The 27315-nt window shown below is 43.5% G+C and overlaps 1 protein-coding gene across 1 annotated transcript in view; it reads right to left on the bottom strand.

Annotated features, from left to right (window-relative positions):
• Positions 1-27315, bottom strand: part of LOC120017966 (calcium-activated potassium channel subunit alpha-1-like) — a 354744-nt gene that overhangs the window by 49690 nt on the left and 277739 nt on the right. The window contains exons 19-20 of the mRNA XM_038960926.1: positions 9244-9337; positions 513-636 (exon numbers count right to left, since the gene is read on the bottom strand). Of these exons, the coding sequence (XP_038816854.1) occupies positions 513-636; positions 9244-9337 (218 nt within the window). The remainder of the gene's footprint in view (positions 1-512; positions 637-9243; positions 9338-27315) is intronic.

Below are 27315 nucleotides of genomic sequence, written 5' to 3'. Positions count from 1 at the left end.
TCATAAGGTGAATGCACCAATTTGTAAGTCGCTCTGGATAAGAGCGTCTGCTAAATGACTTAAATGTAAATGTAAATGACAACCCTACAATACTGATGTCATGACAACCCTACAATACTGGTGTCATGGCAACCGTACAATACTGATGTCGGGACAACCCTACAATCCTGATGTCATGACAACCCTACAATACTGATGTCATGGCAACCCTACAATACTGGTGTCATGACAACCCTACAATACTGGTGTCATGACAACCCTACAATACTGATGTCATGACAACCCTACAATCCTGATGTCATGACAACCCTACAATACTGATGTCATGACAACCCTACAATACTGATGTCATGACAACCCTACAATACTGGTGTCATGACAACCCTACAATACTGGTGTCATGACAACCCTACAATACTGGTGTCATGACAACCCTACAATACTGGTGTCATGACAACCCTACAATACTGGTGTCATGACAACCCTACAGGGAGACGTAGATGACCACTCACCAGGATGACCTTCTCGATCTCTTTAGACGGACACCAGTGGAACATTCCTGTGGAGTCATACTGCTTCAAGTTCATGTCCATGTTCTCCATCTGCTCGTTCCCAGGGATTAGTAGAGGATCATGCCTGCTGAGGGGACATGACACAACAACCAACAGTATGAGCTGGGGACCACCATGGTCAAAATGATGCTATTTGGTTTTTATGTGTTTTATTATTACCTAGGTTTGGTTGAAACCTAAAACTAATCACTCACTATCATTTCCTTCTCTAACCCTAGATACCACAGCTACCCAGTCATCAGAAAGTTGTTGAAGGATATTGGTAGCAGCATTGGGGACAGAGCAAGGCCTGAGTGTCCACTATGTCACCGCTGACAAAGCTGACTTTGTGGTATGAGAATGGAGCGCCAATTTAGGGCTTTTAGCCCCGTCCCCTCGCTCACGACACTGCCAACAGTAAAAGCTCCAACAGGACTTTAAATATTTCAGGAATTTGAACCAATCACATTTTGCTTTCCCAACTGATGCCCATGAATGATTTATCAGCAGCATGCCACCAGCAAACTGTCTGCTGCTTAGCGACGGACCGCTGAGTTTAATCAGCTGTAATGTTAACACTGACCACGGAAGACCGGAGTGAAGCTTCTTCTCTCAATCAGATAGCGTGGTCCCATTCTGATTAAATGTAAAAAGTAGGATTTGAAATTCTACTGCGCAAATTTTTATACTATCCCATAATTAATACACCTGTTTAGACTAATGTTAGTGCTGGGCCAAAACAAATGTGCACCCCATAGGGGTCCCCCAAGATTGAGAAACACGGAATCAGTGTTTGAGCTGAGAGCCAGGGGCCGGACTACAAAGGTTTCCCTCTGATGTCTACCATGGGTCTACAGGGAATTCGCTCCCTCTGTCGGTATCACCTCAGAAACTCTTACTCTGGGGTCACACGATGCAACTTTCACACAATTTTAGTTGCAGTTGCAAGTGACATAATTTCATAACTTTTTTGATACACAAAAAAACTCAACACGCAACAGCCAATCAAATTGAAGCTGCTTTAGTCATATCATTCCATATGGGTTGAGAATTCTAAACTCACCTAATGCCATCTGCTGCATTAAATCGTGATTTCACAAATTATTTATTCATCCAAACATTTGGTTATTGATTGAGGATCGATTTAGACAAAATGTTGGCTGTACAATTTAGCTAGCTAGCCAAAATGAAATTGCCAGCACTGTTCTAATCAAACTAACAAAGAGCTAACCAAGCTAGCAACGAACTAAGCTAACAACGAACTAAGCTAACTAGCTAGCTAACATCAATGGAGTTCATGTTGAACAATTTCAGTTGAAACTGGTAAGAGACAGGTCTGGGTTCCCTTAAAACCTGTTGAGGATAGAGGGCGCTATTTTCACCTTGGGAAAAAATCGTGCCCAATTTCAAACGGCCTCGTACTCTATTCTTGCTCGTACAATATGCATATTATTATTACTATTGGATAGAAAACACTCTCAAGTTTCTAAAACCGTTTGAATTATATCTGTGAGTAAAACAGAACTCATTTTGCAGCAAACTTCCTGTCAGAAAGTGAAAAATCTGAAATCGAGGCTCTGTTCCAGGGCCTCCCTATAGATTTGCTTGAAATCTATTAGTATACATGCACTTCATACGCCTTCCACTAGATGTCAATAGGCTGTGAGAGGTGAAATGGGGTTTCTAGGTATATCTATGGTCAAAAGAGAGAGCTTGGAATGACATGACCCCAAATTCCTTTGTTCAGGAAGGCGTAGAAAGGTCATCAGTATTGGCTTCTGAAAAGCATTCGTTATAGACGTCTAATATCTCCGGCTTTGATTTTATTTGATAAATGTGATAATATCATCGTAAAGTATGTTTTTTCAATATAGTTTTATCAGAGTATTGACATTTTTTCGGGAGTTTTGGCGTGTTCCGTTCTCTGCGTTTGTTCACGATGGACAGCTTCGCGCCACTTGGCTAGTTTTGCTTGCTAATTCGAGAGGGAAAAAGGACATTCTAAAACCAAACAACGATTGTTCTGGACAAAGGACCCCTTGTGCAAGATTCTGATGGAAGCTCAACAAAAGTAGGACCCATTTATGATGTTATTTCCTATTTCTGTCGAAAATGTGTTGTTGTGTTTTCCGCCTTGATTTTGGGCGCTCTCTCGCTATAACGTAAGCTGCATGTCGTACTGAAGTTATTTTTAGAATTCTAACACGGCGATTGCATTAAGAACTAGTGTATCTATCATTTCCTATACAACATGTATTTTTTAGTAAAGTTTATGAATAGTTATTTGGTCAGAATAGGTGAGTGTCAGAAATATATCCGGAGATTCTGGAAAATAGTTGCTACATTTTCACAATGTATAACCACGGATTTCAGCTCTAAATATGCAAATTTTCGAACAAACCATATATGTATTGTGTAATATGATGTTATAGGACTGTCATCTGATGAAGTTTATGAAGGTTAGTGAAATAATTAATATATTTTGCTGGTTTTGTCGCTATCAATACTGTTGCCTTGAATCAATGCTGTTGTGTGGTAGGCTATTGTAGTAAGCTAATATAATGCTATATTGTGTTTTCGCTGTAAAACACTTACAAAATCGGAAATATTGGCTGGATTCACAAGATGTTTGTCTTTCATTTGCTGTACACCATGTATTTTTCAGAAATGTTTTATGATGAGTATTTAGGTATTTCACGTTGGTCTCTATAATTACTCTGGCTGCTTCGGTGCTATTTGTGATGGTAGCTGTGATGGTAGCTGCAATGTAAAACTGATTTATACCTCAAATATGCACATTTTTAGAACAAAACATAGATTTATTGTATAACATGTTATAAGACTGTCATCTGATGAAGTTCTTTCTTGGTTAGTTTGGTTGGTTCTTGGTTAGTTTGGTTGGTTTTGTGCAAGCTACCTGTGCTGTGAAAGAAATGTCTGTGCTTTTTTGTATTTGGTGGTGAGCTAACATAAATATACGTGGTGTTTTCGCTGTAAAACATTTTAAAAATCGGACATGTTGACTGGATTCACAAGATGTTTATCTTTCATTTGCTGTATTGGACTTGTTAATGTGTGAAAGTTAAATATTTCTCAAAAATATTTTTTGAATTTCGCGCTCTGCCTTTTCAGTGGAATGTGGGAGGAGTTCCGCTAGCGGAACCCCGGGGCTAGACAGGTTAAGAAATACATGTATTGACTGCCAAAGCATGTACATAAACCTTTAGTAGCCCTGATGCCAATATCTAATTATACAGCACTGACATCTGTGTTGACATGACAACTGGGCCGGAGTTCAGAACCTTCGAATGGATCATGTAATAAAAGCATTCATTTTGATTGGCTGTTACTTGCAACTACTTGCACAAAGTTGAAATAAAGTAGCAACCAAAGTTGCATGTAACACCAGCCTTAATGTTCACAAAGCTATTGTCTGCATCATTGCCCTATGTTATTGAAAGTAAGTAAGAACCCTTAGGATATCCTGAAAACTTGTTTTGTTTTTTACTGTATTTTGTTTTCAAAACATGCACATTTATCGAAGACTTATGACACTCGTCTCTTGAACAAATTAAAGAGCAGGGTAAGAAACGGCTTCATACAGCATCTTTGTGTTTCTTTTTGAGGGTGACATTGGCGTAACGTGTGAGAAAACATCATGGGTGTTTGACATACAGCACATCTCCTTCCATCACGCTCTCTCTGTTCGATCACCAGTGGCACTCTGTGTGACAAGTCTCTCTGATGCTCCTACATTTGGCTTCCATTTCATTGCAAGAAATATCACATCAAAAATGTGTAAATTAGTTCCCAACCTCCATTCCTCTCTCTCTTCGTGTCTCTCTCTCTGTCTCTCCATCTCTGTCTGTACCTCCCTCCCTCTCTCTCTCTCTCCCTCCCTCTCTCTCTCTCTCCCTCCCTCCCTCCATCTCTCTCTCTCTCTCTCTCTCTCTCCCTCCCTCTCCCTCTCTCTCTCCCTCCCTCTCTCCCTCCCTTTCTCCATCCCTCTCTGTCTGTACCTCCCTCCCTCTCTCTCTCCCTCCCTCTCCATCCCTCTCTGTCTGTACTTCCCTCCCTCTCTCTCTCCCTCCATCTCTCCCTCCCTCTCTCCCTCCCTCTCTCTCTCCCTCCCCCCCCTCTCTCCCTCCCTCTCCATCCCTCTCTGTCTGTACTTCCCTCCCTCTCTCTCTCCCTACCTCTCTCCCTCCCTCTCTCTCTCCCTCCCTCTCTCTCTCCCCCCCTCTCTCTCTCCCTCCCTCTCTCTCTCCCTCCCTCTCTCCATCCCTCTCAGTCTGTATGGAGATAGATTAAATCAGTTGGTGCAGGTGTTAATAACTCTGACAGCGTTTAGTGCTTTTACACCCTGGCTGAATATTTCATTCTGAGCCGCGTGTTGCGCCACTCTCCACAAGTCCCTGTCACTTCAATCAGAGCATGCGGGGGCTGACTGGTGCAGGAAGGCAGGCAGGCACCTCCTCCTCCCCTGTCAAAGATGGCTATCTTTCACACAACTGTCAGCGGTGACAATTGTCTTCCTGTCTTCTCTCCTCCCTTCTCTCCTCCTCTCCACCCTCTCTTCTCTCCTCTCTCCCTCTCCTATTTCCTCTCCTCCTCTCCCCTATTTCCTCTCATCTCCTCCTCTCCCCTATTTCCTCCTCTCCCCTATTTCCTCTCATCTCCTCCTCTCCTCCTCTCCCCTATTTCCTCTCCTCTCCTCTCTCTCCTCCTCTCCCCTATTTCCTCTCCTCCCCTCTCCTCTCCTCTCTCATCTCCTCCTCTCCTTTCCATTCCTCACCTCTATTTTTCTCTCCTTTGCTCCTCCCCTCTCCCCTTCTCTCTCTCTTTCCTCTACCCTAGAACCAATCAAGGGAACTGGAGGTTAACAGACATGACACTTGTGTCCGCCACACCACGCCCAGGGGACATATGTGTGACGTTCTGAGTATAGCACAATTAGTCTCCTTACCCATCAAAAGGGTTAGAATGGTGTTAATTCCCGGACAGGAGCATGTCGTTCACGCGTGGAACAGAACGCTACGATGGTTATGGCGAACACAGCTCGTTGGCTCAATGCCATGTCAGATTGGCGGATTGGGAAATTACTTTGTATTTACACAGGCTGAGCCGGCTCCCAGACTAACAGTTTCAGATATCAGATATCTAGCCAGTACAAAAACATATTTTGTAGAATATTAAACAAAACATTTAAATCGGCTAGAAAATGAACATGGTATCAAAAGAGAATTTACTGTACATTGCAATATATTTGCATTTAATTGCCTTGCCTAAAGAAAAGGCCTATAGTTTCTGCCAAGTAAATTGTGGGTGTACCTTACCCTAACTGTACAATGAAGTAACCTAGGCAATAAAAGACAGCCCATAACAAAGGAGAAATTGCCCTCTTTCTCTCCCTCCCCCTCCCCCGTCTCTCCCTCTCTATACCCCCACTCCCTCTCTCCCCAACTGTCCCTCTCCAACCGTCCCTCTCCAACCGTCCCTCTCCAACCGTCCCTCAGTGTATATTTCAAACAGAGTTATTCCAGTGCATCGCTCAGCAGTCGCTAGCTTGGGATGGGTATGCTCCCCCAATCCCTCTCCAGCAGGCTATGAAGGCAGCCTCTCGCTTTGAAAGTTCTCCCCATCATGCAAACTGACAAAAACATGCTTTTCAAAAACCCACAGCCAATCTGTTGATCATTATTTATTTACAAAGGCCTTCAGGCAGCAAGTCCTGTAAAAACCAGACTTGATATGGTCTACACTCTCTCTCTCTGCTGTGTTTCCCCTCCTTCCTTGTAGAGTAAAGTATCCCTAAGGCTACCTCAAACAATCACTTTTCATTGTGCATAAAATACACCTTGTAAAGCATAAGTATTTAATATATATGGTATCATATATTGACAGGGGCTGTGGGGAGAGGAAGGGGCTGTGGTCGGCGCTGGGTAATTTGATGTTTTGCTGAGGGCTATGACTTGAAAAAGCCTACACCTAGAACAGAGGACCTGTCATCCGCAGCCCCAAGAGCCAGCCGAATACACAAGCACCCCTAAAGCAGAGAAACTTTGACACCGCTTTGAAGCATTTTCAAAACCAAGTAAATAACTCCTAAGAATTATTATCACTGTGAGATCAAAGCGGAGATGCATATATTACACGGCAAATGGGGACCATCTCCTCAGCAGAGGAGAGAATGAGAGAGAGAGAGAAAAAAGAAGGTTTTGTTAAGAAACAAAAACTAGCAGCCATCTGGAAGTGTGCCAGTTTTTCTTTCTTTTGTCGAGGTTTGCTCTTTTTAAACAAGGGCATCTCCAACACTGCTCTCTTTGCAAACGAGACTGAAGGGTAGGACTCTATGTTGGCCTAATGGTTGGGCGTGTGTGTGAGGGCTCGTTTAATTGCTTGTTTTGTTGAGAACTGAGAGTTAGCCTAACATATACAGCAGACAAGCAGTACATACAATCATACAGAGCACTTCTGTTGGCTGCTGTTCAAAGATGCCCTAATGGGACCCTAGTAACAACCAGCTCTACCACACAAAGCCCACCAAAGGATTCCATTGAGTTTTGCAGAGAACATACAGTACACAGAAAAATATCCTATAAACCAAAATACAATGTTGAAATGAACAGCACCATATTTCTAGCACTTTGTGTATCTGACTCATTGATGTTGATTACTGCATCGTTGGGTTTAGAGCTAGCAAGAAAGGCTGTTCACTGAACTTGTGCACATGACATTTAAACTTGAAACTATGAGAAAATTAGGTAACTTTGGTTGTAACAATAAATTTGCAAACATAATTATAGAATCTTTAATGAATGTGTTGTTTTCAGTTAAAGATTGAATTTAACATCAACCACATGGATACATTGTCATGCTCGTTTTCGTTTTCATGATAGTTTAAGAATCTCTTTCTGAAAGAAAATCATATTATTTAGAAAAGCATATGCCTTTTACTGTATCCCTAAGTACGCTTTCATATTAACTTTTTTAATTTCTTTTTTTTAAATTTGAAGACAAAAGCTTTTTTCTAAATCTAATATTAGTTCATGTGGAAATATATGCTCTTCAGCTCCAAATACTTTGTGACTCACATGACAAAAAGTACACAGCACCATTAGGAGATTGTATATTTATACAGTAAGATACCGTGCTCTAACAATCACTGTCATTTAAAAGGAAGTGGATCTATGCTGTGAGTGTCCATGTTTTCACCCATCTTCACCACTGTGTTTTCACCCATCTTCACCACTGTGTTTTCACCCATCTTCACCACTGTGTTTTCACCCATCTTCACCACTGTGTTTTCACCCATCTTCACCACTGTGTTTTCACCCATCTTCACCACTGTGTTTTCACCCATCTTCACCACTGTGTTTTCACCCATCTTCACCACTGTGCTTCCACCCATCTTCACCACTGTGTTTTCACCCATCTTCACCACTGTGTTTTCACCCATCTTCACCACTGTGTTTTCACCCATCTTCACCACTGTGTTTTCACCCATCTTCACCACTGTGTTTTCACCCATCTTCACCACTGTGCTTCCACCCATCTTCACCACTGTGTTTTCACCCATCTTCACCACTGTGCTTCCACCCATCTTCACCACTGTGTTTTCACCCATCTTCACCACTGTGTTTTCACCCATCTTCACCACTGTGTTTTCACCCATCTTCACCACTGTGTTTTCACCCATCTTCACCACTGTGTTTTCACCCATCTTCACCACTGTGCTTTCACCCATCTTCACCACTGTGTTTTCACCCATCTTCACCACTGTGTTTTCACCCATCTTCACCACTGTGTTTTCACCCATCTTCACCACTGTGTTTTCACCCATCTTCACCACTGTGTTTTCACCCATCTTCACCACTGTGCTTCCACCCTGCCACCCAGATCGGACAGCCCCCCCTCTCTCTATCTCTGCATTTTTCATGCCGTCATGTTCCTACCAACGTCTCTCTCCTTTAGCACAAAAACCTAAACCTTTTCATCTTTCAAAGTCAATTAACGGCAATTTAATTCCAGAGGACAGGATAAAAGGAAGATAATATTGCAAATTCATTTTTGATTGCGATAATACATCTCACATATGGCCTTAAGTAGCAGAAACAGTAGTCGCAGGGGTCCCACAATAGATCGCACTGCCCCGGGGTAGAGGAACCACGGGGAGTACTCTGATTGGTTGCTGGTGTCGTTAGTGCCAGCGTTGTTTAAGGACTACATGTGGACGGGAGGGATCAGAGGGGGGATTAAGGCAGGGTGGTGGGGTGACAGATGATACTTTAAAGCCATTTTTTTTCCAAACAGCTACTCCTCCTCACACAGACTCTCTTTCATGACAGGAATATTTCAGCTCTGTCATTACCCAATGTCTGACAGCATGCCAGCCTAAACACCCCAGCTGTCCTCTCCCCTTCTTACTCTCACTTTGTTCCCCCTCTCCTCTATCGCTAATGTGCTCGGCTCCCTTGCTTCTTCACTCCCTCCTCCAACCATCCCACCACCACCATCTAACCCTCTCGCCTTCTCCCACCCCTGACTTGAACTTTCTTACTCTCCTCCTTATTCGTTCCCCCCTTCCCCACTCCCACCAACCATTCATCTCTCTTTCTCTCTCCCACTCCTCCCTCTCACCCTCTCACTTCCTTACTATCTTTCTGTTTGAAGCATCAAATCAATATCTTACCTCATCATGTTGGGGGAGTTGTTGGGTGAGTTTCGCATGCCTCCGTTCCGCTGCTTTTTTTTGGGTGACAGAGTTGACGGGTGCTCGTCTTCAACTGCAAACACATGCAAAGAGTGTCAGGCTATGGACAGACGGGGAGGTTAATGTGAGCTGGAACTGACACGTCAAAGAACACCAAAGCCAACACTCAATAAATCATCTGTCGCAAAAAAAAACAAACACAGACAACAACAAAAAACTCATAAAACAACATGTCATAATAAGACAGAAGACTGACAGAAAGAGAACACCTTAGTTATTATGGGGACAAAGGTCCATTGGAGAAAAGAAAAAGAAAAACCACCTAGTAAGACTTGACATCGGCTTACTCCGCCAAAACCCAAACCTTTTGGTTCGGTTCCTCTGGACTGGGTTCTATATAGTGGTACTGGATCACTTTAGCTCTGGTATCTCTCTTTAGATCCAGTCAAGACTGCATGTGGTTGGACCTCTAGCAGTCTGCATCAGTGTGCCCATGCTTCCCTAGGCCAGCCAATACGGGCCATGTGACTAGGACGGACTGTCATTGTCAACAGTGCATCGTGGACAGAATCAATGACAGAGATAGAGAGAGAGAAAAAGACAGAGAGAGACAGAGAGAGAGAGAGAGACAGAGAGAGACAGAGAGAGAGAGACAGAGAGAGACAGAGAGAGAGAGAGAGAGAGAGAGAGAGAGAGAGAGAGAGAGAGAGAGAGAGAGAGAGAGAGAGAGAGAGAGAGAGAGAGAGAGAGAGAGAGAGAGAGAGAGAGAGACAGAGAGAGAGAGAGAGAGAGAGAGACAGAGAGAGACAGAGAGAGACAGAGAGAGAGGATGGTTCTGTGCAGTTTGGTTGTTTTGAATGGATGACTAATGAGGCAGACCCTCACCCCATCATTCCTGCTCTAGCTATGGATAGGGTTTCAAAATTCCAGTAACTTTGGCAAAATTCCACGATTTTCTGGAGGGAATAAGTCTGGAGGGAATAAGTCTGGAGGGAGTAAGTCTGGAGGGAATAAGTCTGGAGGGAATAAGTCTGGAGGGAATAAGTCTGGAGGGAATAAGTCTGGAGGGAATAAGTCGGGAGGGAATAAGAAGGAAATCCGGAATACTCCTACAAATTTTAGGAAAGTTAACGGAATTTTGCAACCCTAGCTACAGAGCACAATGGCTCTTCTACAGGTCTAACTTAAGCTCCATGCCACAAGCACCCAGCCAATCAGGACTGCACGAGCATCCCAGAGTAGCCAATCACATGCACAACCAGCACTCCAAACAGGAAATTATTGAGTAGCCTAGCATTAGCATTATGGCTAGTTCTCTGCACACACTAAATACCAGTAGCTAGATGAAGCTCAAAATAACCCTTTAAAATAGCTGAAATATACTATATGAAAAGATAACTGGGATTGATGCATTAATAATCAATATAAGAAGTATTAAATACATTCAAACAATAAACTTGCTGAGCACAGCTTTAAAAGGAACAAAAATTCTACTCCATATTCATCATCTCCAGCACCACCCCAACATCAACATATGTGAAAATGGAGCGTTTCTATGTTTGTAGTAAAACAGATAGAGGAAGATAAGTGTTTACGATGACATCGGTGTGCATTGTGTGATTTTAACCAATCATGAAAAAGGGGGATACCTAGTCAGTACAACTAATTGCATTTAACTGAAATGTGTTCTCCGCATTTAATCCAAACTCTCCGAATCAGAGAGGTGTGGGGGGCTGCCTTAATCGATATTAACGTCATCGGTGCCCAGGGAACAGTGGGTTAACTGTCTTGCTCAGGGACAGAACGACAGATTTTTACCTTGTCAGCTCTGGGATTCGATCCAGCAACCTTTCGGTTACTGGCCCAACGTTCCTATCCGCCATTGCCTACTAATTGGTTGATGATGTTATTGGAAACACTTTTTTACTACAAAACATAGAAACGCTCCATTTTCACATTTGCTGATGTTGGGGTGGAGATGATGAATATGAAGTTGAACAATTGTGACATTTCCCATTAAATGAATCTTGTACTACAGTCAGGCAGCACTCTGAAGTTTTAGATTAGCTTGATCTGATAGACGTTCATTTTCCTGTCAGCTACTCCTCACTCTGCAGGAGATTAAAACTTTCTCTGAACCAGACACAGACAGAAGACTAAGAGAAAAACCCAGCTCGAGAGAAGTCCAGGCCCAGTAACCTACTGAAGACTTTCAGTTTAGCTAAGACCAGACTTTTCTACTGTCTGTCTGTGAGTTCCAAAGGCCTTCATAGTCAGACAGGGCACCCAGGCACTTTTCTACTGTCTGTCTGTGAGTTCCAAAGGCCTTCAGAGTCAGACAGGGCACCCAGGCACTTTTCTACTGTCTGTCTGTGAGTTCCAAAGGCCTTCAGAGTCAGACAGGGCACCCAAGCACTTTTCTACTGTCTGTCTGTGAGTTCCAAAGGCTTTCAGAGTCAGACAGGGCACCCAGGCACTTTTCTACTGTCTGTCTGTGAGTTCCAAAGGCCTTCAGAGTCAGACAGGGCACCCAGGCACTTTTCTACTGTCTGTCTGTGAGTTCCAACTGCCTTGAGAGTTAGAAAGCGCACCCAGGCACTTTTCTACTGTCTGTCTGTGAGTTCCAAAGGCCTTCAGAGTCAGACAGGGCACCCAGGCACTTTTCTACTGTCTGTCTGTGAGTTCCAAAGGCCTTCAGAGTCAGACAGGGCACCCAGGCACTTTTCTACTGTCTGTCTGTGAGTTCCAAAGGCCTTCAGAGTCAGACAGGGCACCCAGGCACTTTTCTACTGTCTGTCTGTGAGTTCCAAAGGCCTTCAGAGTCAGACAGGGCACCCAGGCACTTTTCTTATTCACTCCACATTCTCCACAGCACACAAATGCCAAAGCCACTTCAAACCCTGTATTAGTGCATTGGTTAGAAATCAATACTACAGCATGATATTAATGCAAATCAATGTAGCGTAGCTGCAAGCGCTGACTGCTCCGAGCACCAAGGACATTTCATTACCGTCTGAGCATCCCTTCTAGACTGTCACCTAATTGCACTAATAAAATATAAAAATGCGGCTTTGCCCCCTAATAAAATGCCATTCTCTGACATTTCCGCTCAGCAAATGTGGATGTCCTGAATAGCTAATATCACAAGAAAGCGCTTTCCACTTTACAACCGCATCGCTCTCTAGTCTAATCCACTTTGTGAAAATATCACAGAATAAAATATTATTTCCTGTTGGCTTATTGTTCTATGTTAGTAGATACATCCAGTCTCATATCTCTGGGCCTAGCCAGTCTCATATCTCTGGGCCTAGCCAGTCTCATATCTCTGGGCCTAGCCAGTCTCATAACTCTGGGCCTAGCCAGTCTCATAACTCTGGGCCTAGCCAGTCTCATATCTCTGGGCCTAGCCAGTCTCATAACTCTGGGCCTAGCCAGTCTCATATCTCTGGGCCTAGCCAGTCTCATATCTCTGGGCCTAGCCAGTCTCATATCTCTGGGCCTAGCCAGTCTCATATCTCTGGGCCTAGCCAGTCTCATATCTCTAGGCCTAGCCAGTCTCATATCTCTGGGCCTAGCCAGTCTCATAACTCTGGGCCTAGCCAGTCTCATATCTCTGGGCCTAGCCAGTCTCATATCTCTGGGCCTAGCCAGTCTCATATCTCTAGGCCTAGCCAGTCTCATATCTCTGGGCCTAGCCAGTCTCATATCTCTGGGCCTAGCCAGTCTCATATCTCTGGGCCTAGCCAGTCTCATATCTCTAGGCCTAGCCAGTCTCATATATTTGAGCCTAGCCAGTCTCATATCTCTAGGCCTAGCCAGTCTCATATCTCTGGGCCTAGCCAGTCTCATATCTCTGGGCCTAGCCAGTATCATATCTCTGGGCCTAGCCAGTCTCATATCTCTGGGCCTAGCCAGTCTCATATCTCTGGGTCTAGCCAGTCTCATATCTCTGGGCCTAGCCAGTCTCATATCTCTGGGCCTAGCCAGTCTCATATCTCTAGGCCTAGCCAGTCTCATATCTCTAGGCCTAGCCAGTCTCATATCCTTGGCCTAGCCAGTCTCATATCTTTGGGCCTAGCCAGTCTCATATCTCTAGGCCTAGCCAGTCTCATATCTTTGAGCCTAGCCAGTCTCATATCCTTGGCCGTGTGATAAATCAGTTCTGTTAAAAGCTGGTGGGATTTACGCACAACAACGACACTAATTTAGATCAGCAACAATGAAACAACATGTTCTGCACTGCAGCCATGGAGATCACAGCTTTGAAAACTAAACTGATTTCTACACAACAGTCTCTCTGAGATTGATATAACAGACTGTTGTTGTCTGAATGATCAGGGCAGCAATTCTGTCACATCATCACTCAAATGTAATTTAAATCAAATAAAAACTACTCAAACTTCTCAAGGCATCTATTCAAATGCAATAAAACAGTAAGGACTTCCTGGGCTAAGGACTACATGTGATCTATCACTAAGCCAGGTAGTAGAAAGTCATCTACTGGTCCTATTCCATAGCTTGGCAGCCACACACACAGCACTGGGTGTTGCATTGCTGAGTGCATGAGAGCTGCTTCCATGCAAAGCAGTAGCAGTGGTGAGGGCAGCGGTGGTATTGACAACTAGCAGCAGCTAGTAGCAGCTCAGTGAAGGCAGGCGACGGACGCAGTGTGACAGTACAGGACAGTACGGGGTGTTAAGAACTGACAGGGACTGATGCATCTCGCCAAGGGGGGCAACCTACAGGCCCTGCTGCTGCTGTGGTCGTGCAGTGCTGCGTTACTGGGGTGGTAGCGGTATTTCACCGGCAGGCTGCGGGCCCGGTTCAGCCTGCTCTGTTCGGCCAGGGCCCGGCCCGTCCCGTCCCCCCTGCTGGGGCCGGAGATACTGAAGCGGAGCCCCCCGTGGGGCCCAAGACCCAGCCCCACCCTCGGAGGAAGCAGGCTTCCTTTACGGTTATTAACGAGGGGTACGGCGGGGTCCGCGTCCCGGGGGGCCAGGGGGTCCTTGTGGCGGGAGGGGCGAGGCGGTGCTTGGGGGTGAATGGCGTTAGATGTGATGCAGGAGGAGGGCGCGGTGCAGTTGGAGATTTTAATTGATGGGTTTTGTAAAGACGATCTAACTTCATCCTTTACTGTCAAACAATGGAGAATAAACAGAGTGAGGCAGAAAGGCTGGAGAGACGGAGGTTGCTAGATAGATAGAAAGACAATGGTATTTACTTTATAATTTATCTTGTGCTGGGAAATATTAAATTGTGTGTTAAAAAAGCTATTTGTTATTATATTCAGCAGGCCAAACATTTTAGGATAAATGTTACATTTCTGCTTCTTTTTAAAACATATACAGTAAACATGCTCATACGCAGTTATAAACACAGAGACAAAATAAATCCTTATTAAAACAATGTTATATGAATTATTAATAATTTCTCCCGCATCACTAAATATTTAAATGAGAAAAATGTATGTGATTTTCATTGTTGGACCATTTCTTTCCCACTTGATAATGACGTGAGGTTTGAGAAGGGTCCTGTACTTGAAACCAGTCATTTTCTCGGTAATTGACGATGGCACCTAAATATTACATTTATTTTTTCATTCCTAATAAACAATAAACATCTGCTTTTCTCTCCCTCGCTCCGTTGTGCTACCGTGCCGTGTTAGAACACAGCAGTAACACAGTCTGTGTATAAATACCCAGGCCAAATCATGTTCAAAACCTCTCCACAGTGGAACCTCATCTCTACCACAATGTATGGTATTACATATTACGGTAAAGTAGGTTGTTTGGTTGCTGTGTGTGTTGTGGTTTGTGTGTGTCATGGTTTTGGCCGGTCCCCCCCCCCCCCGGAGCACTAAACAGAGGTTTATCCCAGCTGTCAGCTGCCTCCTTGATTTACAGAGCACCACCGATAGCTCCTGGATTCATCTGTCCCTTGTCAAACACGCGCAGTGTTCGAGTGCACTCACACACCCTGGCAGGTCCACTGTGCACTCAGAACAGCCCAGACGGCAACTGTCCCTACCAGAAATGCTAATGATTAGATGGGGCCATCACGCATGCAAGCCCCCATCAGGGTCCTATGCAAATCACAGACAGGACGGGACAGCGGAGAGGATACTGTTGTTCGTTGATTGAATCTGAGCTAAGTTTGATTTGTGTATTAGTATTAGGCCTACCTGTGTTGGGTACTACGTTGGTATCATAGTATGTTGATTGAATCTGAGCTAAGTTTGATTTGTGTATTAGTATTAGGCCTACCTGTGTTGGGTACTACGTTGGTATCATAGTATGTTGATTGAATCTGAGCTAAGTTTGATTTTTGTATTAGTATTAGGCCTACCTGTTTTGGGTACTACGTTGGTATCATAGTATGTTGATTGAATCTGAGCTAAGTTTGATTTTTGTATTAGTATTAGGCCTACCAGTGCTGGGTACTACGTTGGTATCATAGTATGTTTGGGTATTTTTTGCTGTGTAACATTATGCATTATTTTGTAGTACTTGTATTACTAGTATTGGATTATTTTATTATAATTAATGTTGTTATTTTTATCATTACAGTTATTTTTGTTATGTATCATACAGTACCCTGTGTAGATATGACAAACACAGAAAGCTGTGTATTATACAGTAAGCATCTGAAATGGTTATTAAACTGTAGGATTAAAAAAAATGAAAACAACATTATAACAAACAAAAAGCATTTAACAATTAACATTCACATTATCTATATGAAACAAGATAGAAATGAGTACATTTGATCAACGCTATACTTTATACTGAGAGATTTACCTAAATTGCAATCTGCTTTGAACCGAACGCCGGTCTCTTTTTGACTTCCCGTTTTTCCTGGTGTTGTAGCGCCCTCTGCTGCTCGACGCAGCACAACACAAACACAACCTTACTGAGCTGAACACAACGTCATCAAGAACAGAGCATAGATCTTAAATCGTTTGCTGCAAATATATGTTAAGTATATGAAAGGATATGTATGTTATACAGTTAGGTACTGAATTAGCTAGGTCACCTAGAAGATAGTGACGTTATCTACAGGGCCTTCGGAATGTATTCAGATCCCTCAACCCTTTTTCCACATTATGTTGGGTTACAGCCTTATTCTAAAATTTGAGAAATTGTTTTTCCCCTCATTAATCTACACACAATTCCCCATAACGACAAAGCAAAACCAGGTTTTTCAAAATGTTTGCTAATTTATAAAAAAAAAAAAAAACTGAAATATCACATTTACATAAATATTCAGACCCTTTACTCAGTACCTTTGACAGCGACTACAGCTTCGAGTCTTCTTGGGTATGACGCTACAAGCTTGGTACACCTGTATTTGGGGAGTTTCTCCCATTCTTCTCTGCAGATCCTCTCAAGCTCAAGTTGGATGGGGAGCGTCGCTGCACAGCTATTTTCAGGTCTCTTCAGAGATGTTCGATTGGGTTCAAGGCCGGGCTCTGGCTGGGCCACTCAAGGACATTCAGAGACTTGTCCCGAAGCCACTCCTGCATTGTCTTGGCTGTGTGCTTAGGGTCGTTGTCCTGTTGGAAGGTGAACCGTCGCCCCAGTCTGAGTTCCTGAGTGCTCTGGAGTAGGTTTTCATCAAGGATCTCTCTGTACTTTGCTCCGTTCATCTTTGCCTCGATCCTGACTAGACTCCTAGTCCCTGCCGCTGAAAAACATCCCCACAGCATGATGCTACCACCACCATGCTTCACCGTAGGGATGGTGCCAGGTTTCCTCCAGACGTGACACTTAGAATTCAGGCCAAAGAGTTCAATCTTGGTTTCATCAGACAAGAGAATCTTGTTTGTCATGGTCTGTGAGTCTTTAGGTGCCCTTTTGGCAAACTCCAAGCGGGCTGTCATGTGCCTTTTACTGAGGAGTGGCTTTTGTCTGGCCACTCTACCATAAAGGCGTGATTGGTGGAGTGCTGCAGAGATGGTTTTCCTTCTGGAAGGTTCTCCCATCTCCACAGAGGAAATCTAGAGCTCTGTCAGAGTGACCATTGGGTTCTTGGTCACCTCCCTGACCAAGGCCCTTCTCCCCCGACTGCTCAGTTTGGCCAGGCGACCAGCTCTAGGAAGAGTCTTGGTGGTTCCAAACTTCTTCCATTTAAGAATGATGGAGGCCATGGTGTTCTTAGCGACCTTTAACGCTGCAGAAATGTTTTGCGATCCTTCCCCAGATCTGTGTCTCTGAGCTCTACGGGCAATTCCTTCGACCTCATGGCTTGGTTTTTGCTCTGACGTGCAATGTCAACTGTGGAACCTTATATAGACAGGTGTGTGCCTTTCCACATGTGGACTCCAATCAAGTTGTAGAAACATCTCAAAGATGATCAATGGAAACAGGATGCACCTGAGCTCAATGTTGTCTCATAGCAAAGGGTATGAATACTTATGTAAATAAGGTATTTCTGTTTTTTTTATATTTATAATACATTTGCATACACTTCAAAAAAAAAGTTTTTGCTTTGTCATTATGTGGTATTGTGTGTAGATTGCTGATATAAAAAAATATATTTGTGCATTTTAGAATAAGGTTGTAACGTAACAAAATGTGGAAAAAGTCAAAGGGTCTGAATACATTCCGAAGGCACTGTATGTATTTCTGATGTGAGAAGGGAGGGGGGCTTATAACACGCCAGGCAATGAGATTAATTTACATATCATCGTTGTGGACAATCTGTGGACAAACTCTGTTATTATTGTCAAGGGCCTCTGTATCAATTCACATCATGTACAGAAGAGACTTTAAGATGGTAGCTTTGCATTCTACAACTAAAGGGGGAAACCAAACCAAAGCATTGATTAATACTTGGGGGGGGGGGGACTAGTACAGGTTTAAACACAAGGAGGGGTTTGGGGGGGGGGGGGGGGGGGTGATCACAGAAGCAAGGATGGGGAGGGACAGAGAAACACACTTACGTGATCTGACATATCCATTATACTTATATTTGGCTGAGGAAAAGTGCAAGAGACAAATGACAGGTTACATGGAGGAAGAGAGTGGTGATGATCATGATGAGGGAGATGGACAGAGACAGACATCCCAGACAGACATCCCAGACAGATGTAAAAAGAACATTGTTAGACAATAAATTAGCACTATTTTAAAGCACATCGGTTGTGGCGCAAAATGTGAGCTGAATGGAGAGAACAGTGCAAAACGGCGATGGATGGGGTGAAGGAGGTGAATGAGAGTGATAGATTGTATGGGCACAGAGAGAGCTAGGTAAAACAAAGGAGGGAATAACGCTGTGCTTCTGGAAAATGAAAAAACTGCGGGACGATATCAAAAGCCTCTTTCATGGTTTGGAATCCTTTTCAGATGAGCTGAACTGAACTCACAGCTAAGCACCACTTCACAAGTAGCTCAGCAATGTGTTGAAGTTGTTCCCCCTTACATTGAAACTAACCCAATCATTGATTGATTGATAGATCAGGGTTAGGGTGGGTCTATCATGGCGCTATCAAGAGGGTTTTGTGGAGCTTCATCAAAAGGGTCAAGGCTAAGCTTCCAGGGTAGAGGAGTATTCAATACAGAACGGATGAGCCGAGACTACAGACTGAACAGAACACACACCAAACTCAACCAGAGAGACAGTCACACAAACGTCTACCCATACCTCTCGATAACACACGAGGGAGGGACGAACACACACACCACCGTCTGGACCGCAGCACCTCTAACACACCATAGTTAGTGGCTGTGTCTGAATACCCATACAGTACCTGCGTCCTAAATAGCAGACTGTTTGAGTATGAGAAAGAATTAAGTATGCAACATTTTGAAAAGGGAAATGAACCAATAACGTGAAACAAAGCAATCACGCATGACGCCTTCTCAGGAGTATCTGAATTTTCCAAAATCAAGTACGGTTTGAATGCCAGGATGTAATACTCATTTCAGCTCCTAAATTAGTAGAATTTGATGCGCACTATTCCACAATGCATTGGAAGAGGTGCGAGTGACCGGCCCTAGTTCTCCTCAAGTAGCCAAACAACTCATCTAGGTTACTTAATTGGGAAGATGTCAAGTAGTGAATCTTCTGCGGTGGTGTTCAAATGTAGGCTAGGTAGTTTTTGTTCTCCTTAAAACGATCACCAGTATCGCATCGTAGGCTACATCTTTGAATACATGTAGCCCCCAAAGTGGATTTATGTTTCCTCATTGGAAAGTGTTTTTTGTTCTCTTGGCCTTTGTCAGAACCATCTTTTGATTTCTGAATGTGTCGACACCGGGATTCGGGATGTGGCTGCATTATTGATGTCATGTTAATCAGGCCTTTTGATTTGAACATATGTTTTAGTTTTGTAGGCTAGGCTACCTATTTATTATTTAATTGATGGATCAAGCCTTAGCAGTCATTCTGATCTCTTTCCCAATGATCAGTGCTTTAGTTTATTATGTTGCTGACCAGCGGTTCTGAATTTGCGATGCGCTTGACTGTCCACGTTTTTCTGTGCTATAGATTTGAACATTTGAAAGTGTTGGCATGTGTACTTGGCTATTTGACTTAATTTATAAATGTTACAGCACTTTGGTTTCACTAATAAATATGTTGAAATGGAACCAAATTATCTGTTTCTGTCTTTAGTCCTTTTTAAATAGCATAGATTGGCTATATGGGCTACAGTAGAGAGTGAATGTGATAGTCTGCCTATAACCAGCCTGAGTAGGCCTATAACTCCATTAGGTAGAATGTGATAGTCTGCCTATAACCAGCCTGAGTAGGCCTATAACTCCATTGGGTAGAATGTGATAGTCTGCCTATAACCAGCCTGAGTAGGCCTATAACTCCATTAGGTAGAATGTGATAGTCTGCCTATAACCAGCCTGAGTAGGCCTATAACTCCATTAGGTAGAATGTGATAGTCTGCCTATAACCAGCCTGAGTAGGCCTATAACTCCATTGGGTAGAATGTGATAGTCTGCCTATAACCAGCCTGAGTAGGCCTATAACTCCATTGGGTAGAATGTGATAGTCTGCCTATAACCAGCCTGAGTAGGCCTATAACTCCATTAGGTAGAATGTGATAGTCTGCCTATAACCAGCCTGAGTAGGCCTATAACTCCATTGGGTAGAATGTGATAGTCTGCCTATAACCAGCCTGAGTAGGCCTATAACTCCATTAGGTAGAATGTGATAGTCTGCCTATAACCAGCCTGAGTAGGCCTATAACTCCATTAGGTAGAATGTGATAGTCTGCCTATAACCAGCCTGAGTAGGCCTATAACTCCATTGGGTAGAATGTGATAGTCTGCCTATAACCAGCCTGAGTAGGCCTATAACTCCATTGGGTAGAATGTGATAGTCTGCCTATAACCAGCCTGAGTAGGCCTATAACTCCATTAGGTAGAATGTGATAGTCTGCCTATAACCAGCCTGAGTAGGCCTATAACTCCATTGGGTAGAATGTGATAGTCTGCCTATAACCAGCCTGAGTAGACCTATAACTCCATTAGGTAGAATGTGATAGTCTGACTATAACCAGCCTGAGTAGACCTATAACTCCATTAGGTAGAATGTGATAGTCTGACTATAACCAGCCTGAGTAGACCTATAACTCCATTAGGTAGAATGTGATAGTCTGCCTATAACCAGCCTGAGTAGACCTATAACTCCATTAGGTAGAATGTGATAGTCTGCCTATAACCAGCCTGAGTAGGCCTATAACTCCATTAGTAGAATGTGATAGTCTGCCTATAACCAGCCTGAGTAGGCCTATAACTCCATTAGGTAGAATGTGATAGTCTGCCTATAACCAGCCTGAGTAGGCCTATAACTCCATTAGGTAGAATGTGATAGTCTGCCTATAACCATCCTGAGTAGACCTATAACTCCATTAGGTAGAATGTGATAGTCTGCCTATAACCATCCTGAGTAGACCTATAACTCCATTAGGTAGAATGTGATAGTCTGACTATAACCAGCCTGAGTAGGCCTATAACTCCATTAGGTAGAATGTGATAGTCTGACTATAACCAGCCTGAGTAGGCCTATAACTCCATTAGGTAGAATGTGATAGTCTGCCTATAACCAGCCTGAGTAGACCTATAACTCCATTAAGTAGAATGTGATAGTCTGCCTATAACCAGCCTGAGTAGGCCTATAACTCCATTAGGTAGAATGTGATAGTCTGCCTATAACCAGCCTGAGTAGGCCTATAACTCCATTATGTAGAATGTGATAGTCTGACTATAACCATCCTGAGTAGGCCTATAACTCCATTAGGTAGAATGTGATAGTCTGCCTATAACCAGCCTGAGTAGGCCTATAACTCCATTAGGTAGAATGTGATAGTCTCCCTATAACCTGCCTGAGTAGACCTATAACTCCATTAGGTAGAATGTGATAGTCTGACTATAACCAGCCTGAGTAGACCTATAACTCCATTAAGTAGAATGTGATAGTCTGACTATAACCAGCCTGAGTAGACCTATAACTCCATTAGGTAGAATGTGATAGTCTGCCTATAACCAGCCTGAGTAGGCCTATAACTCAATTCCTATTATATTCAGCCAATCAGGAGCCTCTCCTGCGTTGCGGCTGTGGCATACTGCATACTGCATACTAAACGGTAGGTGCTAAATAGAATGTGACAATGTGACAATGAGTACATAGTATGCAGTTTAAGAATGTAGTACACTAGTATGGGTATTCAAACACGGTCACTGAGTCATTCTGAGTCAGTCGTTTGAGTCGGGTATTTCACAGTTCAAAGAGTAATACAAATTAGATAAAGTCGATATAGTTATTTGTATGAAGGATACAAGAGAGGGCTCTGGCCAAAAGTAATGCGCAATATATAAGGAATAGGGTACTACTATATATTTATTTATTTTTTATTTAACCTTTATTTAACTAGGCAAGTCAGTTAAGAACAAATTCTTATTTACAATGACAGCCTACCCCGGCCAAACCCGGACGACGCTGGGCCAATTGTGTGCCACCCTATGGTTCTCTGGAATCAAACCAGGGACTGTAGTGACGCCTCTTACACTGAGATGCAGTGCCTTGGACTAGTGCGCCACTCAGGAGCTCAAGGAATAGGGCGCTATACAGTGGGGAGAACAAGTATTTGATACACTGACGATTTTGCAGGTTTTCCTACTTACAAAGCATGTAGAGGTCTGTAATTTTTATCATAGGTACACTTCAACTGTGAGAGACGGAATCTAAAACAAAAATCCCGAAAATCACATTGTACGATTTTTAAGTAATTAATTTGCATTTTATTGCATGCCATAAGTATTTGATACATCAGAAAAGCAGAACTTAATATTTGGTACAGAAACCTTTGTTTGCAATTACAGAGATCATACGTTTCCTGTAGTTCTTGACCAGGTTTGCACACACTGCAGCAGGGATTTTGGCCCACTCCTCCATACAGACCTTCTCCAGATCCTTCAGGTTTCGGGGCTGTCGCTGGGCAATACGGACTTTCAGCTCCCTCCAAAGATTTTCTATTGGGTTCAGGTCTGGAGACTGGCTAGGCCAATCCAGAACCTTGAGATGCTTCTTAAGCAGCAGCAGCACTCCTTAGTTGCCCTGGCTGTGTGTTTCGGGTCGTTGTCATGCTGGAAGACCCAGCCACGACCCATCTTCAATGCTCTTACTGAGGGAAGGAGGTTGTTGGCCAAGATCTCGCGATACATGGCCCCGTCCATCCTCCCCTCAATACGGTGCAGTCGTCCTGTCCCCTTTGCAGAAAAGCATCCCCAAAAAATGATGTTTCCACCTCCATGCTTCACGGTTGGGATGGTGTTCTTGGGGTTGTACTCATCCTTCTTCTTCCTCCAAACACGGCGAGTGGAGTTTAGACCAAAAAGCTCTATTTTTGTCTCATCAGACCACATGACCTTCTCCCATTCCTCCTCTGGATCATCCGGATGGTCATTGGCAAACTTCAGACGGGCCTGGACATGCGCTGGCTTGAGCAGGGGGACCTTGCGTGCGCTGCAGGATTTTAATCCATGACAGCGTAGTGTGTTACTAATGGTTTTCTTTGAGACTGTGGTCCCAGCTCTCTTCAGGTCATTGACCAGGTCCTGCCGTGTAGTTCTGGGCTGATCCCTCACCTTCCTCATGATCATTAATGCCCCACGAGGTGAGATCTTGCATGGAGCCCCAGACCGAGGGTGATTGACCGTCATCTTCAACTTCTTCCATTTTCTAATAATTGCGCCAACAGTTGTTGCCTTCTCACCAAGCTGCTTGCCTATTGTCCTGTAGCCCATCCCAGCCTTGACCAGGTCTACAATTTAACCCCGATGTCCTTACACAGCTCTCTGGTCTTGGCCATTGTGGAGAGGTTGGAGTCTGTTTGATTGAGTGTGTGGACAGGTGTATTTTATACAGGTAACGAGTTCAAACAGGTGCAGTTAATACAGGTAATGAGTGGAGAACAGGAGGGCTTCTTAAAGAAAAACTAACAGGTCTGTGAGAGCCGGAATTCTATACTGGTTGGTAGGTGATCAAATACTTATGTCATGCAAATTAATTACTTAAAAATCGTACAATGTGATTTTCAGGATTTTTGTTTTAGATTCCGTCTCTCACAGTTGAAGTGTACCTATGATATAAATTACAGACCTCTACATGCTTTGTAAGTAGGAAAACCTGCAAAATCGGCAGTGGGGTGACGCACAATTGGCATAGCGTCGTCCGGGTTAGGGAGGGTTTGGCCGGTAGGGATATCCTTGTCTCAGTATGTAAAATGTAATAAAATGTATGCACTCTACTGTAAGTCGCTCTGGATAAGAGCGTCTGCTAAATGACTAAAATGTAAAAAAATGTAAATGTAAATGTATCAAATACTTGTTCTCCCCACTGTATAAGGAATAGGGCGGTTTTATATAAGGAATAGGGTCCTATTATATAGGGAATAGGGTGGTATTATATAGGGACTAGGGTGCTATTATATAGGGACTAGGGTGCTATTATATAGGGAATAGGGTCCAATTATATAGGGAATAGAGTGCTATTATATAGGGAATAGGGTGCTATTATATAGGGAATAGGGTGCTATTAGATATGGAAAATGGTGCTATTATATAGGCAATAGGGCGTTATTACACAGGGAATAGGGTGCTACTATATAGGGAATAGGGTGCTACTATATAGGGAATAGGGTGCTATTATATAGGGAATAGGGTGCTATTATATAGGGAATAGGGTGCTATTATAGAGGGAATAGGATCCTATTATATAGGGAATATGGTGCTATTATATAGGGAATAGAGTCCTATCCCTATTTGGGATGAGTCAGACAGTGAGCTAGCTAGCTATATTATCCCTCCCTGCTATGTTCTGTCTCCAACAGTAAAGGTCACAGTGAAGGCCCAGGGCTGCCCTGTGACACACACCCTCAAACAGGGACCCTCGCTGGCTCTGGCATCTGTCGCTATCGATCTGCCCGCGTCCGCAGAGGCGGCAGGCTAACCGGCTAGCGTCTGAGGGGTAGTGCGACAGAGGAACACGGTTGGGAGAAGGGGGAACCAAGCTTGCCTGGTGGACAGGAGCTGTCAGAGCAGGTTTCGGTGATGGACCAGCAGGGCCAGAGAAATGAAAATGCAAACATAATTTCCACGTCAGGCTGGATAAGGAACGCCTGCTGCTGACACACACACACATACATACACACACACACACACACACACACACACATCTCCCTTCCTCCGTAAGTAAGACCCAGACTTGCTCACAGCACACAGACCCAGCTCCAGGTCCAAACCCCTTCTCCTGCCCCTAACCCCTGCCGGTCCAGCCCCAGCAGGTCCAGCCCCAGCAGGCCCAGCCCCAGCAGGCCCAGCCTCCAGGCCCAGCCTCCAGGCCCAGCCTCCAGGCTCGAACCCCAGATGGTCCCCAGAAAAAGTGTAAGCTGGGACAAACAATACCCTGAGAGATCAAAAACAGTGTGTCCCAAAGATGACCTCCACAAGGGTCACCTTCTAGCTGAATCACTGCTCTTACTAAGGAAGAAGCACAACCACTTTAGATTTAGACAGAGCTATGCGTTTCACATATCTACTATTTCCCCGTTCATGTATATTTCAATTGGCAAACTACTCTGCATAAGGTGTGGTCAAAATGTAACATGTTAATAACATATGACGTGAAGTGCCTCGCAGATACAGTAAATAAATAAGAAAACACTATCCAAAAAGAAACCAGTTATCCAGAGAGGAAAATCTATTTCAGATGTGAATGAAGTCGTGATTTGAGACATCCTATCAGAGACATCCTATCAGAGACATCATATCTGAGACATCCTATCCACTCTGAAAGACAGAAAAAAGACAGAGAGAAAATCCAATGATCGCGATCCCTAACAGACATTGCGACCCTATTCTCTCTCTCCAGAGTAAAACGGGGAAATCCGCAGTTGAAACAATAACAGAGCGTTTTCACCCCTTTCGGTAAAAAGCTGAGGGATGGGCCTGGAGAAATGTAACCATTTGCAAATTCATAGATGGAGCTGATGGTGGCCGACAGTTGAACTCAGCTCATAAGGTAAGTTATATTCTTCAAGAATCAATGGGTACATATCATTCATTTATAAGTCCAAAAATGGTTGAAGCAAGTGCAGATTTCCCCTTCAAAGAGAACAAGAAAAAATCCAAGGCAGGAAGATTCCCTGAAATCCTAGGAGGGGCTGACGGAGGAGAGAGATCAGTAACTTCCCTAATGGCCATCTAGTCTGAGCTCACTCGCAGATGGTGGGAGAATGCTGAGGAGGAAATCAGATGGGGATAGAGGAGCAACAGAGGGCTAAGTTCCCACGCTTTTGAATGCACCGCTCACTGGTTTAATCTGTTTCCACTAGCAATCTGGATGTTGCTAAATAACCAACTAACAAATGTCAAAATTTGGATGAAACAACAACACCCTCGGTAAATGTAAAATAAGCTACAACTTAAAAAAGTGACCTATCCCTTTAAGGAAACAGAACATGTTTTCCTGGGTTCCTGATAACTGAGGAAGAGGAGGAAGTCATTTGATGGGACAAAGTTCAAGTCTGGGAAAAGAGAACTAAATAACTAAAGATCATTTTCATTGTTTTCTCATAGGAAGATTAACCCACGTCCTATAATAATGAAGAGAGACACACAATCAACAACTACATACCACAATACTCTGACAGACAAGAGTCTTATGATCACATATAATCATGTAATAAGCCACGGTGAGAACCTTGAAGAGAAACGTGGTGGAAGTGTGGCAATGAGGATGTAAACAGTGAGAAACTTTAAAGGTACTGTCAGCAAAATTACATCATACGCAACAGGGCGTGGCCACAAAAGAGGGTGTGATATTGTGAAGAGCCAATAAATCGCTAAGCCCCACCCCTCTGGTTTTCCTGGGAAGTCCAATTTCCCATGGACACCAATGGAGAAAACCCACAATGATCTCAAACTGTGTTTTTTTAAACACAGACTACCTACCCCTTGCTAATCAGAAAACTCTCTGGTATGTTGTGGTGGACTGTCATTAGAATTTCTTCACGGGAACCTGGTAAAATTAAGTTTGTACTGTGGCTAGCAACAGGCTCTGAATGAACTGTCAACATGCAGTCAAAGCTACTAACCAATTTTGGAGATAACCAGTACTCAAATCGTATCCTGATGTCAAAAGCAGATGTGAGTTATACTCCTAAGCTAGTTAACATGCACTACCGGTCAAAAGTTGTAGAACTCCTACTCATTCCAGGGCTTTTCTTAATTTTTTACTATTTTTCACATTGTAAAATAATAGTGAAGACATCAACACTATGAAATAACACATATGGAATCATGTAGTAACCAAAAAAGTTTTATATTTGAGATTCTTCAAATAGCCCGTTGCCTTGACAGCTTTGCACACTCTTGCCATTCTCTCAACCAGCTTCATGAGGTAGTCACCTGGAATGCATGTCAATTAACAGGTGTGCCTCATTAAAAGTTAATTTGTGGAATTTATTTGCTTTTTAATGCGTTTGAGCCAATCAGTTGTTTTGTGACGAGGTAGGGTTGGTACACAGAAGATAGCCTT

The sequence above is a fragment of the Salvelinus namaycush genome, chromosome 22 (genome assembly GCF_016432855.1).
Source record: "Salvelinus namaycush isolate Seneca chromosome 22, SaNama_1.0, whole genome shotgun sequence".
NCBI lineage: Eukaryota > Metazoa > Chordata > Actinopteri > Salmoniformes > Salmonidae > Salvelinus > Salvelinus namaycush.
This window is presented reverse-complemented; position numbering and strand designations above follow the sequence as displayed.